At 44.8% G+C, this 16,385-nt stretch overlaps 1 protein-coding gene across 4 annotated transcripts in view; it reads left to right on the top strand.

Annotated features, from left to right (window-relative positions):
* Positions 1 to 1,869: 1,869 nt before the first annotated feature.
* The window catches only part of LOC309346424 (ATP-binding cassette sub-family C member 12-like), a 56,987-nt gene continuing 42,471 nt past the window's right edge, over positions 1,870 to 16,385 (top strand). For 2 of the 4 annotated variants that reach the window (XR_014158632.1, XR_014158633.1), the window contains exons 1-10: positions 1,870 to 2,213; positions 4,637 to 4,792; positions 7,218 to 7,365; positions 7,569 to 7,802; positions 8,733 to 8,906; positions 10,771 to 10,918; positions 11,762 to 11,910; positions 13,191 to 13,298; positions 13,697 to 13,969; positions 15,184 to 15,255. Coding sequence is in view for 2 of the 4 variants with exons in the window: in XM_081870156.1 (XP_081726282.1) it covers positions 2,188 to 2,213; positions 4,637 to 4,792; positions 7,218 to 7,365; positions 7,569 to 7,802; positions 8,733 to 8,906; positions 10,771 to 10,918; positions 11,762 to 11,910; positions 13,191 to 13,298; positions 13,697 to 13,969; positions 15,184 to 15,255 (1,488 nt within the window). In the remaining 2 variants the exon portion in view is untranslated. The remainder of the gene's footprint in view (positions 2,214 to 4,636; positions 4,793 to 7,217; positions 7,366 to 7,568; positions 7,803 to 8,732; positions 8,907 to 10,770; positions 10,919 to 11,761; positions 11,911 to 13,190; positions 13,299 to 13,696; positions 13,970 to 15,183; positions 15,256 to 16,385) is intronic. The other 2 variants (XM_081870156.1, XM_081870157.1) reach the window with 2 other exon arrangements.

Below are 16,385 nucleotides of genomic sequence, written 5' to 3'. Positions count from 1 at the left end.
GGGAAATGGGGTTCCCCGCTTTGTGAAACATTTGCAGGAGGGTGGCTTAAGCAGAGAGTAGCCTGCCCAATAGTTTTCTGTTTCAAGTCCCTCCAAATAATTGTATAGTTTCTCCTGAATGGACACACTTTTATTTCAGAGCCCACCAGGAGGAAAAATCAGTTCAGAGATGGGAGGTATTTGCAGGGGAGAATTGACTGGGGAGGTTTGACTGCTGGGAACCTAAGAAAAGCCTGCTGGATCAGGCCAATGGTCCATCTAGTCCAGCATCCTATTCTCAAAGTGGCCAACCAGGTGGCTTTGAGGAACCCACAAGCAGGACCTGAGCACAAGAGCCCTCTCCCCTCTTGTGGTTTTCAGCACAACATGGAGGCAGAGCAATAGCCATCATGGCTGGTAGCCATGGATAGCCCTCTCCTTCATGAATTGGTCACTACCTGCTGTCAGAGCGAGTTCCATACTTCAGCTACGCACTACCTCCAGTCCACCTCTCCTAAGCTCCACCCCCTTTGTGAAAATGGCATCTGAAGGGCCACACACAGGGGGCCATGGATGGTCCTTCAGCCCCGGGATTCAACTATCTGAAATGGCTGTCACATGAAAGATGGAGCAAGCTTACAGAGAAACAATATACAATATAGATGGGAGTTCCCCGAAGGAATTACCTTCTATTATAAAGATAAAAGATTCAGATTGACAGATACACAAGAAGCAGATTTTTTTTTGAGAAGATATGAGAAGGAGACCTCCAGATGTTTTGAGACTACAGTTCCCATCATCCCTGACCACTGGTCCTAGCTAGGGTTCATGGGAGTTGTAGGCCAAAAACATCTGGAGGGCCGAGGTTGAGGAAGCCTGGATTAGATGATGCTTTGGGTCCCTTCCAACTCTATGATGCTATGATTCTAATTATACTATCCCAAAGAGCAGAAGCAGTAAGGTGGTTAGGATGGAGCTGCTATGCTGGCTTCCCAACAGGTGGGTAACTGTTTCTTCCTGGTAGGGGGCAAGGTGAGGCGATGGAGAGGATGGTGCAGTGCAAATGCAGGAGCTGAGCCAGTCTGGTGCTCCTGGTCACCACTATGTTTGTGCTATGTTGATCTCCCACAGCTTTCTCACTCCCTTTGTCACTCCCTTTCCAGGTAAGCAACAGTGAGAGCCTTGTGGCCCCAGCCAGTCTGTCAACACCTGGGCATCTGACTTCCACACTCTTTCGGAGGAAAGTATCATAGCCGAGCAGAGCCAGTAAATGGTGCCCTGTCAGTTTGGGATCCTTACTCTTTCTACCACCTGAATGAAAATGGTTTATTGCAGATGGGCTCTCGGCATTGATAGTTGTGGGTATCTTGCCCCGCAGCAATGGCAAACAGAGACCTCTCTTGCTCCAATGATAGGAAAGTCAACTAAGTTTTCAAAAAATAAAAGCTAAAGTTGGAAGGCCATGTGGTATGATCCCTGAAGGCACAGGAAACCCAGTGTTACATACACCATCCCTGATAGGTGGCCATTGACCTTGTTGTTGTTGTTTAGTCGTGTCCGACTCTTCGTGACTCTTCGTGACCCCATGGACCAGAGCACACCAGGCACTCCTGTCTTCCACTGCCTCCCGCAGTTTGGTCAAATTCCTGTTAGTGGCTTCGAGAACACTGGCCAACCACCTCGTCCTCTCTTGTCCCTTCTCCTTGTGCCCTCTATCTTTCCCAACATCAGGGTCTTTTCCAGGGAGTCTTCTCTTCTCATGAGGTGGCCAAAGTACTGGAGCCTCAGCTTCAGGATCTGTCCTTCCAGTGAACACTCAGGGCTGATTTCCTTCAGAATGGATAGGTTTGATCTTCTTGCATTCCATGGGACTCTCAAGAGCACCATAATTCAAAAGCATCAATTCTTCAGCGATCAACCTCCTTTATGGCCATCGACCTTAGTCACCTCCTAATGATGGATGGTCCACTGCTTCAGAAGCAGCCTGTTCCACTGTTGAACAACTTTTTTCTTTCTTGTCGTTAAAGTAATAGCCCCTCTCTCTCTTCCTCTCTTTTTACTTTGAAGAGAAGTCTGACCGTAAGCGATGAGCCATGGGATCTGCAAGCGGGCAAGGTGTACGTGTCGGAGTCTTCCTTGAGTCCCGGGTTCAACACAGTCACTGCTAAAAAGTCCTTCCACCAGAAATATTCTCCAAGTTTGGAAACCATGATCCCCATCCGCCTGAAAGCAAGGCAAGTTGTGTGGCATTAGGGTGCTGCCTAACGAGTCAGACCATTGAGTCCATCAAGCTCAGTACTGTCAACACAGACCGGCAGCAACTCTCCAGGATTTCAGGCCTTACCTGGAGATGCTGGGGATTGAACCGAGGCGGGGGCGGGGGGTTTCTGCAAGCAAGGCAGATGCACTACCACTGAGCTACATCCCTTCCCATAACTGGAATGCAAACAGCTTAACAAAGATTGCTTTGAATAGCATTTGCACCCTCTCGTTCTTTGCTGAAAAAGGCCAGCAAAAATAAATAAATAAATAAATAAACAAACCCCAAACTTGTGGGTCGGCATAAAACTGTGCACCTTATTTTATTGATTTATTTATTTAGAAAGGTGAATTTCTTTTGTGAATTGCTGGGCTACAAAAATACTCCATCTGTTGAAATGTTAAGGCCTCTCCTTAACACTGATTGATGAGAGACAGACCTTTTGAAAAGATTCTGTTTATGACTCTCTCTGTTTAACGCAATGTTACCATGATATTGAACAAAAGAAGTCCTATTTTATTCCATTGACGTTTATACCCCTTCTTTCTGTGATAAAACCAGAAACTTCCTGAAGCTAGCAAGTCCAGATCTGGTCAGTGCTTGGCGCTCTAGATATACCATTCCAAGTTCTGCCAAAGTCAAGAAATAAATGAATTATAAATAACACATGGGTATGTATAAAAAAGCCATTTGCAGAAGATGGTGGCCCTCAATATGTTTCTTGCACTTCAACTCCCACCAGCCTCAGCCAATGGTCAAGGATGATGGGAATTGTAGTCCAACAACATCTGGAGGGCCACACCTTCTCCACCCTTGGTTTTTCATGATCTGGGTCTGCGCTAACAAGCATATTTGCAAATGGAAATACAGGGGAGAAACATACAGGACAGAAGAATATACGTACATGTGAACAGTGGAATGATCTACGTAAGCAACGAAAGGATAGCAAATAAGAAGAGCAGACTATTACACCCAATTCTTTTGGGGACCTTCAATTGGGGTGTGACTTCCCGCATTAAAAAGCAGAAACTTTAACTAATCTTATCGTTTTCAGAGCTTCTTCCCTTTGGCCACATTTATTTGCATTTAGCCAATTATTGATAATAGCTATTGATTTCCTTATGAATTAGTTATGGGACATGTGCGTCAGGTGAAGGTTTGTACATATTTGGTATGTAGCTATATAAAAATAGTTTGTGCTTCAAATTTCCTTTACCTTTATGTTTTCATTAGTTAAGAATGTGTTTTATATATATATATATATATATGCTTTCGTATTGTCAGGGCTGCCTCTAGGTCCCAGCTCACAGAGGACCAACGCCAGGCTGATATTATGTACAAAAGTCTTTATTGAAGTATAATTTCCATTTTAAAGCCAGAGCGTGCAACCCTACGTCTAGACTCTAGATCGGCGAAGTCCCCTCTGAGTCACTGCCCCTTCCGCACCAGTTTAGGATCCTAGCCCGGCTCCACCTCCTGCGCTGTTCCTTCCTCCTCTGGGTCCTTCTGCCCCCTGGGGTTTCCTCCCTCCTGGACTCTTCTGACGCTGACCCCCCTGAGTCTTGCCCTTCCTTCCGGCGGGCTTTAGGACCTGGCTCCCTATCCGGGCTACTTGCTGTGCCGCTTGCCTGTACATTTGAACTTGGCGCGCGCGCCCAGCCGGTGACTTTCCTCTTGACCGTTTCCCCGCTCTCCGATGGGGGCGTGGCCAATCCTGACTCATCTCCTCCCTCTGGTGGTGAGAAGACTGGTCCCGATGCCTGGGACTCCTCCCCCCCACTACGCTCTGGTGGGGACGCTGGTCCTGATTTCCAACTGCTGCTCAGGGAGTCCCCGCTGGCCCCTTCCTTCTGGGGTTTCCCCCTTGGCACCCCCCTTGCCCTGGCCATCGGCGCTCCTCTCTGTGAATCTTCCGATTCGCTGGAGAGACTCGTGGAATCTCTCTGACCACTGTCACTGCCTACACCCCCCTCGTATTCCTCCTCCTCACTCTCCATTTGCTCCTTCTCCTGTGTCTCTGCTCCTGAACCCCTGACATATATATATATATATATATATATATATATATATATATATATAAATAATGAAGTTTCTGGTATCACTAGATCAACTTCATCAACTTTGTCAAATTAATTTAACTGATTAGTTTTAAATGGATTTTGAATAAATGTGCAATTGTTACTGTTCTGAATGATGCAGTTCATAGAGTAGAGGGCACTAAGTTTATGGAAGCAAGGGGCTGTGACCCTGGAAAATTTGCGAACCACTCAGATGTTAGGAGAAAACCCATGAGAGTTTGTGAGCTTGGATGGACAAACTGCTTGATGCAGCAGAAGGCAGCTTGCTAGCAATGCAATAGATTTTGTTTTATTTTACTCTCTCCCCTCTCCCGGGCAGGTCAGCTGTGAATCCAATAGACAACGCGGGGCTGCTCTCATTTGCGACATTTTCTTGGCTCTCGTACCTCATGCTCCGAGGATTCAAGCACAAACTCAGCATGGACTCCCTGCCTCCTCTCTCTCCCCTTGATAGCTCAGAACCAAACACTAAAAGGTAGCAGGGTTTTGACACACCAGTACAGTCATACCTCACGTTACGTTTGCTTCACGTTACGTTCTTTCAGGTTACGTCCTGCAGTGACCCGGAAGTACTGGAAAGGGTTCCTTCTGGGTTTCGCCACTCGCGCATGTGCGGAAATGCAAAATGACGCCACACGCATATGCAGAAGCACCAAATCGCAACCCATGCATGCACAGACGCACTGCTGCAGGTTGCGCTCTTTTCATGTTGCGAACGGGCCTCTGGAACAGATCCCGTTCACAACCAGAGGTACCACTGTAAATGTAAGAGCTTTTTCTGTGTGAGGGAACGATCATTTGCATGTCCTCACGCTCATCTCTGCTCTCGAGAACTTGAGTGTAATAAGCAGTTCTTAGCTACAATTGGCTCCCCACTGGGAGGATCGCACTGCCATGCCGCGATCACACCCCCCCCCCTCGTCGAGAGGATCGCACCACCGTGCTGTTATCGGCCCATGGGCTGATTGCCCTGCCCCCGGGTGCACGTCACATGCCTCTCTGGTGCTCACCTTCCGCCAAGTCCCCACCTGGCACAGAGCCGTTACCTTCGGCCATGGGGCGGCTTCTCACGCCGCACCCCTCAGAAGCACGAGAGGGAAGGGGCGCCTCTCTGAGGGAAAAGCAGCCCGGTGACACTCCTCCATCCATCCCTCGCTCCCTCCCTCACCCCGGCAATACAGAAGCCGGTGCCACTATCCTTCCTGCTGGTTAAGAAGACAGAGGAAGAGGCGAAGAATGCAGTCAGGGGTCTTCGGCGCTTCTGCGGGGCAGCGTCTCCCTCAGCACGGCTCTTGCCTCAATCGCTAAACACACACACACATTGGCAGCAACCCCAAACACACACAGACATACACACAGACACAGAAAAAGTTTTATTGTTGTTGGTGTGACATTGCGGCCCCAAATGTGCACAGAAAAAACACCAGCAAGGCAAAAGTCTCGGCTCCTGAGGAGCTTACAGTGTAAATGTGACTTTGGAGAGATGAAGGTGAGCTGTAAGTGGCATTTCACTTTAAAATGTGTGCCTGCATACCTGGAAGCCCATTAAATGTGTGGAATTTGTTTTTAGCTAGCAGCAGCACTTTTAACATGCTCAGGGTAACTAACTTGTGGACCTTTTTTAAAATTAAATTTCCCAAAAATAAAATACAATTACTGTAGTCAAACATTTTCCAATATACGTTCCCTTAGTAATTGACTTCCCTTTCATAGTTTCCTCAAAATTATCTATTGCTGCTGCATATTATAATTAATCTATACCTTTGTTCCTCCAATTTATTCTCAGAATAACTTTTACTGCTGAGCTTACACCAAACCTACTAGAGTTTTAACATTCCCCCCTATTCATTTTCGCTATCTTTACAATACTGTAATATTATTATAACCTACAAACATTTCCCAATTCTCCTTGAAAGTTGTCTCATCTTGTTCTCTGATTTTACTAGTTAAGTTAACTAATTCAGCATAGTCTATAAATTTCAACCACCGCCACCCCTCTTTTATAGGTACTGCATCCACCCACCATTTGGGGGCATCTAGTACTCTCACTGCAGTAGGAGCATACAGAAACAAATTCCTTTGATTCTTTGGTACATCTGGTCCAATTATCCCTAGGAGAAAAGCTTCTGGGTTGGGGGTTTTTTGGGAGAGGGGAGAGGCCTCTTAAATATATATTTTTTCATCTCATTATGTATCATCTCCCCAAATCCCTTAGCTATTCTACAAGTCCACTGCATATGATAAAATGTACCTTTTGTTTCTTTACATTTCCAACGTGTACCTGATTCTGACCATACATCTTTGCTGATTTACTTGTTGTAATGCACCATCTATAAATCATTTTAACTTGTGGAACTATTTGACCACAGTATGTAATGATGACAACTAGCACAGTTAGAGCTTTCAATAAGGATTAAGATAAATTTCATTAAGGTCTATCTATGGCTGTTAGAGAGATGTTTATCTAAATTAAGGTAACTGGTGACACCACCCAAGGGAGGAAGGGGGAGAAAGCTTTCTTTGATGAGGGGTGGAGGGAGGGAGGGGGAATTTCAATGGGGGGCTGACAAAAAAAAAAATCTGTGCTGGGTACCACCTGACCTTTCTACGCCACTGCCCAGAGGTGACCAGGGTGATGTCTGAGAGCCAGCCAGGAAGCCAGGCACCCAGGGTAGGGTGTCTGGATCTGATGGGTCTGGCCCCCTGGGGCCCCAGCAGCTGCCCAGTGGTGTTGGTTGCCAACTGAAGACTAGGAGTGGCTCGTTGCAAGGAATTTCTCCCACAGAATTGCAAAGGTCATCTGTTCAGCACTGACTTTGTAACTAGCAATAAGAAGTGGGTCTCTTCCAACCAGCTTGCGAGTGGAAGAAATGTGTAGTGCGGTTCTTTGCCTTTGACAGATTGCAACACCTTTGGGAAGAAGAGCTGGCCAAAGTCGGTCCCAATAAAGCTTCCTTACGCAGAGTGGTGTTTAAATTTCAAAGGACCCGGATTCTGGTAGACATATCGGCTAACATCATTTCAGTTATTATTGGTGCTTTGGGCCCGGTGAGTAGCATGGAAATACAATTTATAAACACGGTTGAAATGTGTCTTTCGAAGGTGGGTGGGGGGATTGTCGGGTGGCATTCGCCAACCTGGCTCTCTCCAGATGTGTTTGAACTGCTTCTCCCATCATCCTCAGCCAGCATACCTTCCATGTGGCAGATTATCTCCCCACCCTGAAAAGTAACTGAGAAACTCTTTTGCAGACAGTGATCATCCACAACATCCTGGCGCACAGTGAAGACGACTCCTGGGACGTCATCCATGGGATTGGCCTCTGCATAGCCCTTTTCATCACAGAGTTTTCCAAAGTCTTCTTCTGGTCAATGGCTTGGGCCATCAACTACCGCACTGCTATCCGATTAAAAGTTGCCGTGTCGACCCTGACATTTGAGAAGCTGCTGTCATTTAAGACTTTGGCACGCATCTCTGTCAGCGAAGTAAGTTGGCTATATTTTTTCTGTAGCTCACCTTTCCTCCAAGGAGCTGAAGGTGGTGCACATGGTTATTTTCTTCCCATTTTTTGAATCCTCACAACAACCCCACGAGGTAGGTTACAATGAGGGATGCAGCTAATATTCGGGCCAATACAGTATAGCCTGGGGCCCAAGTTGGCGCCCCTGTCACTGGATAAGCCTATGAATGACTGCAAGTCATGATGGCCAGATGCTTCCTCCAGGTCTAGAGTCAGCAATTGATGGGGGAAAACAGTAGGAGAGGGCCATTGCCCTCCTGTGCTACTTGCAGACTTCTGTTTAGTTCTGCTGGGCAGCAGAATGCTGGACTAGGTAGGCCTTCAGGAAGATCCAGAACAGGAGGCTGGCATTATAAACCAGGTGGTTACACATCAGCCGATTCGTGTGTTATACATGCCTTGACAATGAATTGAAAACCTTTGATTACAAGATCACTTCTGACTAGAGACAGACAAACCTGTCGACTTTGATTCTCTGAGTTTCTCATTTTTCCAGTCTGCATTTCCACAACACTCTTCTAATTTTTTTAACGCCCTCATGAAAATTTGACATATTAGTGCAAATTTATCTTAACAGATGTAAGCAGTTTAAACTAATAGCACACATTTTTGCACGCCATTTCCTCAAGATAATGTATTTTTTGTATATTTTTATTTTTATTAATGTGAGATGTCTGTGCACATCACTCTAGTATATGCATTTTGTTACACATTACACGTACAGGAGAACTGCATTGCAAAATTCAGAAAAGTGGAAACTTCAAGGATGGCTCACACATTGTTTAAGAAAGTACAAATTTAGTAGGTTCATCTTTAAATGTAAACCAAACTGAATTTCTCCCTCATTCTGACTAGTTGGTCACAGCATCACTCTTGGTTCCTTTGTATCTTTCAGATGATCAATTTGCTAAGCAATGACGGCTATCGAATATTTGATGCTGCTTTAGTTTGTCCCCTGCCACTTGCTGTACCTCTGCTGATGACCATCGGCACAATCTATTCCTGCATCATCCTTGGTCCCACGGCACTCCTAGGGCTGCTTCTTTATATTATATTCATACCTGTACAGGTAACACAGTCATTTCCTACATAATCATGGCATTATTTAGTGGGAAAAAACTCCAATGAAAATCCTCGTTATTACATATTTTTTTACATAGCTGTTTATCTGTATATATTTGAAAATTTTATATATGAATGTTTTAGGATGGCCTATATTTGTAATGCCTTATAAAGGTTTGGCGAAGTAAGTTTTTGTCAATAACTGTTTTAGAAAAAAGGTCCCTAGAGAACCTCTAGATGGGTGGGCATTTTTGGTGGGTATATTGTGCAACATGTCATTGGCCTCATTCACACCATACATTTAAAGCACTCTAGTCCTGCTTTAAACAGTCATGACTTCCTCCAAAGAATCCTGGGAGCTGAAGTTTGTTGCGGGTGCTGAGAGTTGTTAGGAGAACTCCTCTCTTCCCCTCTTAGAGTCACCATTTCCCAGAGTTCCCTGAGAAGAGGATGCATAGTTAAACCAATCTGGGAACAGCAGCTCTGGGAGGGGAGTAGAGGGGTCTCCTAACAACTCTCAGCACCCTTAACAAATGACAGCTCCCAGAATCCTTTAGGATAAGCCACGGCCATTTAAAGTGGTGCTTTAAATGCCTAGTGTGTCAATATGGCCCCTGATGCAATAATAGTGGTAGATTTATCCCTGGGCGTCCGCACACCACTCCCCTTTATTAGTTGTTCTGTGATGCTTCCCCAATATTATCACGTTACTGCTGCCTGGGGCATCACCCTTGTGCTATAGTACAACATTCGTACAGCACAACCTGGAACATTAGCAGTATGAAATGTCACAGGATTTCAGCAGGAAGCTACAGGAGTGGATATGAAGCGGTATGTCCTTCTCAAAACTTTTTCAGGCACAAACAGGGCTGAAAGCAAGATCGTGTGTAATGGTCCCCATATCATCACGAGCCCTGAATGCATCTTGTTTGGAAGGGCCCATAGTCTATTCACTGGATGACACAGAACTTATTAGTACCCGGGCGAAGTTAGGCATTTCCTGCATCTATCATGTTCTCCTTGAGGGTTAGGAAGTTGAACAAGAATTTTCTGACTGATGTGTTCTCTAAGCCAGAGGTTCCCATTTTTTTTTTTCAGTCCGTAGCCCCCTTGGTTCCATAAACCCATTCCTCTGTACGCCCTACTCAGCCCTACGAAAAACATTATTCAGAATAGTGGTTAGCATGGCACACTAAGAAAGACAATGGCACAATAAAGTTCATAACAGTAACAATCAATTGCACATTTATTCAAAATCCAGTTAATACCACTGTGGAACCTCGGGTAGCGAACATGATCTGTGAGGGAGGCAAGTTTGCAACCCGCAGTGTTTGCAACCCGCAGCGCTGCATCTGTGCATGCGCGGGTCATGATTCGGCACTTATGCACATGTGCAAAAGTCAATTTAGCGGTTCTGCGCATGCATGAGCGCCGAAACCCGGAAGTAACCCGTTCCGGTACTTCCGGGTTTGGCGCGGTGTGCAACCTGAAAATATGTAACCTGAAGTGTCTGTAACCCGAGGTACCACTGTATTTAGTTTAATCGATTCAACAAAACTGATGAACTTGTTCCAGTTATACTAGCTTTCCAAAGTCTGATAGTAGTTTAAACCCCCAGTGCCCCCTGCCCCCCTCTTGCATCTTTGTCCCTGCCCACGTAATCCCACTGCCCTTTAGGGGTGCTACCGGGCTACTTTCATGAGTAGGGGGAGAGGCACCTTCTGAGGGCAAAGTGTATGCTCTACCATTGAGCTACTTGGACCTTCCCCAACACTGAAAGGGCTTTTTTGTTTGTTTGTTTTTTAAACAGGCCCATCAGTATTTGTCTCTTAAATTGTTTGCTCTCTTCACATTTTGCCTATTTGCTGTAGATGCTCATAGCTAAGATAACATCTGTATTCCGAAGAGCCGCCATTCTGAAGACGGATAAGCGTGTGCGAGTAATGTCTGAGATTTTAACATGCATCAAGCTGATTAAAATGTATGCTTGGGAGAAATCTTTTGCGAATACCATCAAAGGTATGGGGCACGGCGGGGGAAGAGTTCTTTTGCATCTCAGCTGAGTTCCTTAAGTGGATCGTTACCTGCAATTGTCTTTGTTTCAGTGGTCATCTGAGATTACAATTTGCAAAATTGCATTCCATTGTCTAGAACAGGTGGTGTGGCCAAAAGTGGATGTCGCCACTGCACACCTGCCATGTGGCACATACAAGCACACAGCCCTCCTTCTCAGCTGATCCATGCAGGTCAGCATGGGAGGGGCATTATATACAAATGATGACAGCCAATGTTCAGATGTCTCACAGTGAAATATGCCACTGTTTGGAATTATTAGTAGCTCTTTGGCTTCAAGGGAGAATATAGGATCCCCAAGGAGAACATCCTGATACCTAAAGACAGAACAAAGCTTTAAAAAGGACAGGTCACAAGCCTCCAATCCCAATAATTATTCTTCCCAGGGACTGTGAATGTGGCAGCCTGAATTTGTACCTTTTCCATAGGTTTGCTTTTCGTTCAGTTCTCTCTACTGTATTTCTTATATGTTATCAAATTATATGTTTTTGATAAAATAAATGCCGATAAATACATTTCAAAATATGATTTTCAATCTGATGACTGGGGAAGGAGTGATCTGCTTCCCCATGAGGGCACCTAGGATTGGAAAAGGGGTTTAAACCTCCCCATTCAACCTAGCTCTGTTAGCTGAAGTGTTACCACTGCCTCCAAAATCAGTGGGGTCTTGTCATTTGCTTGCAGTGCGGTAGCTCATCTTGGTAGTGGCATTCCTAGCCTAGAAGGTTCTGTGGTTTACCACTTTGCTAAAATCATAACAGCTTGATATATGTATTTTGCCCTCCCCAGGCACCAGAAAAAAGGAAAGGATAATCCTGGAAAAAGCCGGATATGTACAGAGCGTGAATTCTGCCCTAACTCCAATCGTGTCCACCACGGCGATTGTCTTGACATTCACCTTCCACATTCTTCTGAAGCAAGAGCTAACAGCCTCTGATGTAAGGCTTAGCCCCAATTTACATTTTGTCAATGATCATTTTGTCAGTTTCATATTTTGACCCTGATGTTGTTGACATTACTTTTCTGGCACCCTAAAACTTAGGGTCAAACTAACATTATTCCAGCTTTGTTTGTGGTTACTCACCTGTTCACCATGTAGTTCACCATGAATGACCAGACATTCTGTGATGGTGAGTGCATAGCATTCTTTGGAGGTGAGAGTAAGAAGGTCAGTGGAGGAAGAATAGATCACTCCATCCCTTGTCTACCAGCCTGCTTTGTTTCCATGCTAGCTGTGAAAGAAGAAAAGTCTCTCCATCCACAACCTGCACACAAAACAAGCATGGGGGGTAGAGATGAGAAAGATCACTCCATCCCTCCTCCAGTAGTCCACTTGATCGAATGCCTTTTTTAAAAAATATAACCCCCCCCCCACATTCTAAGAGGTTAGCTGGAAACCTCTTAGAGGGGGGCACATAGAGAAGGACATCGGATGCTCATTGTAGGGTTTGGGTAGGCTCATACCTGGAAAGGCAGCCCTTTGAAACCTTGGGGGTATTGGGGTCCTGTGTTATGCAAGGCTGTATAGGTCAAAACCAGTATTTGGAGTTGGTCCTTTTGTCTGCATACCTGTGCTGATGAGCTGGATTCCTGGTTTACCTCCTTCCACAGCAAATTGAGAAGGGCCATAGATCAGTGGTAGGCACCTGGTTTGTATGCAGAATTATTATTATTGTTATTATTAAGAATACCATGCCCATCTGGCTAGATTTCTGCAGCCATTCTGGGCAGCTTACAGCATATACAGAATGTCTCAGATCCAATCCCTGGCATCTCCAGGTTGTGCTGGGAACTTCCTCTGTCTGAAATACTGGCGAGCCACTGCTGCTCAGTGTAGACAAAGCTAGATGGACCAAACGGTCTGACTCAGTAGGCAACTTCCTATGTTCCTATGAGAGCTGCTACTAGTCACTGTAAACAATACTAAGCTAGACGAACGAGCACTTTGATGATAAGTATAATGCAGCTCCTTATGTTCTATATGGCAAAAGAGCTGGAGAAGGAGTGGGGACAGGGGAAACTGTCTCCCAAGCCTCCATCAGAGAAATTCAGTGCAGCATCAAAATTCATATTGCAACCTGGCAGCTTTAGTCCATGTTGCCATTATCGAGATGGTGTAGCGGTTGGAATGTTGGGCTAGGACTGCAGGGAATGAGGTTTAAAGTCCCAGTCTGCCATGATACCAGCTGCCTTTTAACTTTTAACTTTCCCTTTTCAGGCCTTCAGCATGATTGCTATGTTTAACGTCATGAGGTTTTCACTTGCCATTCTGCCGTTTTCTGTGAAAGCCTTTGCGGAAGCAAATGTCGCTATTAAAAGAATGGAGGTAAAACAACAACAACACAAATGTTTTAGGTTTGTTCAGCAGGAGCATGAGAAACAATGGCCTAGGCTGAGGTTCCTGTACTGGACCACACTTTTGCTGTAGCAATATGCACTTTAATCTATTATTACACTGGGGAAATTGCAGGAAACTGTACAAGTAATTTTACTCTGTTCATAGCCCTTTGCTCTTGATCTTTTTCTTCTTTTAAAAAAATTATGTTAGTTCTGACATTCAAGCTAGTTCCCAGAGTTTATTAATCCAGTGACTAAACATGCAGCTTCTGGACATCCCATTTTACTCCAAGCATACCTCTGCCACATTCACATAAGGAGTTAATTTTGTGCATTACTTTATTGGGTGCCAACCTTGACCCTGCCTCTCTCCTTTTTTTCCTTTAGAAAATTCTGCTCACCAAAACTCCTCCTGCCTATGTGATGGCACTGGAGGACCCCCAGAATGCTGTCGTCCTGAAAAATGCCACTTTGTCCTGGGTGAATTTGCCTAGTGAAAGCAGCGCTAGAAGTAATAAGGAGAATGTCCTGAAAGTGAAAAGTGCACGCAAGCCCCAATCCACGACTGGAGTCGCCACGTCTCACTCTCAGATATCAAGTTCTGGGAAGGAGTGCAGTAGTAGCAATGTCCTGTCCAACATCAGTTTTATGGTGAAGAAAGTAGGTATACCTGGATGATAATTTGCAGAATAGTAGCTGTGTTAAGTCCAGCAAGGAAGAGCCGTGTGGCACCTTGAAGACTGGTACATGTTTCTATGGCATAAGCTTTTGTGGGCTGGTGTTTGTCAGATGTATGAAATGTTACCCCGAGTTGCAGATACATGCACAGAACACAGGTTATATCCAGTGCTATCTTTACTCAAAGCAGACCCATTGAAATTGATGGGCATGACTAACTTAGGTAGATTAATTTCAGTGGGTCTACTCTGATTAAAACTTAGTTGGCTATGGCCCATGGTTGGGTGAGGGAACGGTAAAAATTGAGATCAGAGGGAGATTAAAGTCTCATCTGCACTGTATATCTATTGCATCCCTTTGAACAGTCATACTTCTCCCAAGGAAAACAGAAAACAAGAACCAAAAGAATTGTTTCTCACAGGAAGTAAACAAAGCACAGATTTCTAAGCTCTTACACACAATTTGTGCGTAAAGTTTTAGACACGGCAATGTTACTGATGGGCCTTTCTCTGAAAGTCTAGTTTTGATGGATGTCAGAACTTAATGGGCCAATGTTATCCATGATACAGAAAATAGCATGTCTCAGAATCCTTTGGGAAATCCATGAGTATTTAAAATGGTATAATGCTGCTTTAAATATATAGTACAGATAGGGCCTAGATCAGGCATCTCCAAACTCAGCCCTCCAGACGTTTTGGGACTATAATTCCCATCATCCCTGACCACTGGTCCTGTTAGCTAGGGATGATGGGAGTTGTAGTCCCAAAAACATCTGGAGGGTCGAGTTTGGGGATGCCTGGTCTAGATGAAGTAAAGTAGCCAGTGATAGCCAGTGCTTTTTTTCTGGGAGGACGCAGGGGTACACATACCCCTAAAAATTTTGTGAATCTTTGTACTTTTATCCGTTTACTGTGTTTATTTTCCCAGATTTGAACTATAAAATGGTGATTTTCTTGAGTCAAAATGAGAGTACCCCTAAACATTTTTTTAAGAAAAAAGCACTGGTGATAGATATGCACGTAACTGGGGTAATTCATTCTATTTCTAATAAATCTTTTCTAACATTTCTTTCTGACTTCTATGTGCTACGGTTAAGAGTTAAGCAATCACTCTATGCATGTTCATGTAGCATACCAGTTGGGAAAAATGCACAATTGCTATGAATAGATCTGTTTCAAAATAAATTTTATTTGTAGGGCAAGGTTTTAGGGATTTGCGGACATGTTGGAAGTGGAAAGAGCTCGATCATGTCAGCGATATTGGGGCAGGTATGCTACCTTTTAAACATTTTGCAGAAAACGCACACTATCTAGTGGAGTTACTTGTAATGTTGTACATTTTTCTGTATTAAATTATTCTATGGTTGTAATGGTCGAATAAGAATATCAACCTCAGCACTTGCAAAATACAGGCATCAAGCATGTGTTGTGCAGTGTCTAAAGTGTCAGCCTAGGACCCGGGAGATCAGGGTTCAAAACTCCACTCAGCCTCTGTCAATGGGCAGGGAGTTCCAAAGTGTAGGTGTTGCCACACTAAAATATTGATTTGTTACAAGTGAAGAACAAGAATCTCATGGTACCTGTAACAGTGCAAGTTTCGCAGATTGGAGTGGCTGAATGGGCGCATAGGGAGTAAGTTGGTAACAACCAGTGCAGATCTCTGAGAGAAGTGTTACATGTCAGCAACCATGCTACAACATTGTATTATTTTTATATTATTATTATTATTATTATTATTATTATTATTATTAATACTCCACCCATCTGGCTGGGTTTCCCCAGCCACTCTGGGTGGCTCCAACAGAATATTAAAATCACAATAAAACATCAAACATTAAAAACTTCCCTAAACAGGGCTGCCTTCAGGTGACATCTGATGGGAGGCTGTTCCACAGGGTGGGCACCACTACCAAGAAGGCCTTCTGCCTGGCTCCCTGTAACCTTGCTTCTCACAGTGAGGGAACCACCAGAAGGCCCTTGGCGCTGGACCTCAGTGTCTGGGCCGAAGAATGGTGGTGCAGATGCTCCTTCAGGTATACTGGGCTGTTTAGGGCTTGAAAGGTCAGCACCAACACTTTGAATTGTGCTCGGAAACATACTGGGAGGCAATGTAGGTCTTTCAGGACCAGTGTTATATGATCTCGGCGGCCGCTCCAAGTCAGCAGTCTAGCTGCCGCATTCTGCACTAACTGCAGCTTCCAGGTTAGGCACAATGGGAAGCCCTACAATACAGTGCCTTGCAGTAATCCAATCTTGGAGCTACCAGTGCCTGAACAGCTGTGGTCAAGCTCTCCTGGTCCATTCTGGGAGAATGGCCGACATATCTATTAATAGCTATGGCTAGCAGACAAGCTCCTCCCTTCCTCCTGCATGCCTTGCCCACCAAAACTAACAATCCA

The sequence above is a fragment of the Podarcis erhardii genome (genome assembly GCF_964252035.2).
Source record: "Podarcis erhardii genome assembly, chromosome: 7".
NCBI classification, from domain to species: Eukaryota; Metazoa; Chordata; class Lepidosauria; order Squamata; family Lacertidae; genus Podarcis; species Podarcis erhardii.
This window is presented reverse-complemented; position numbering and strand designations above follow the sequence as displayed.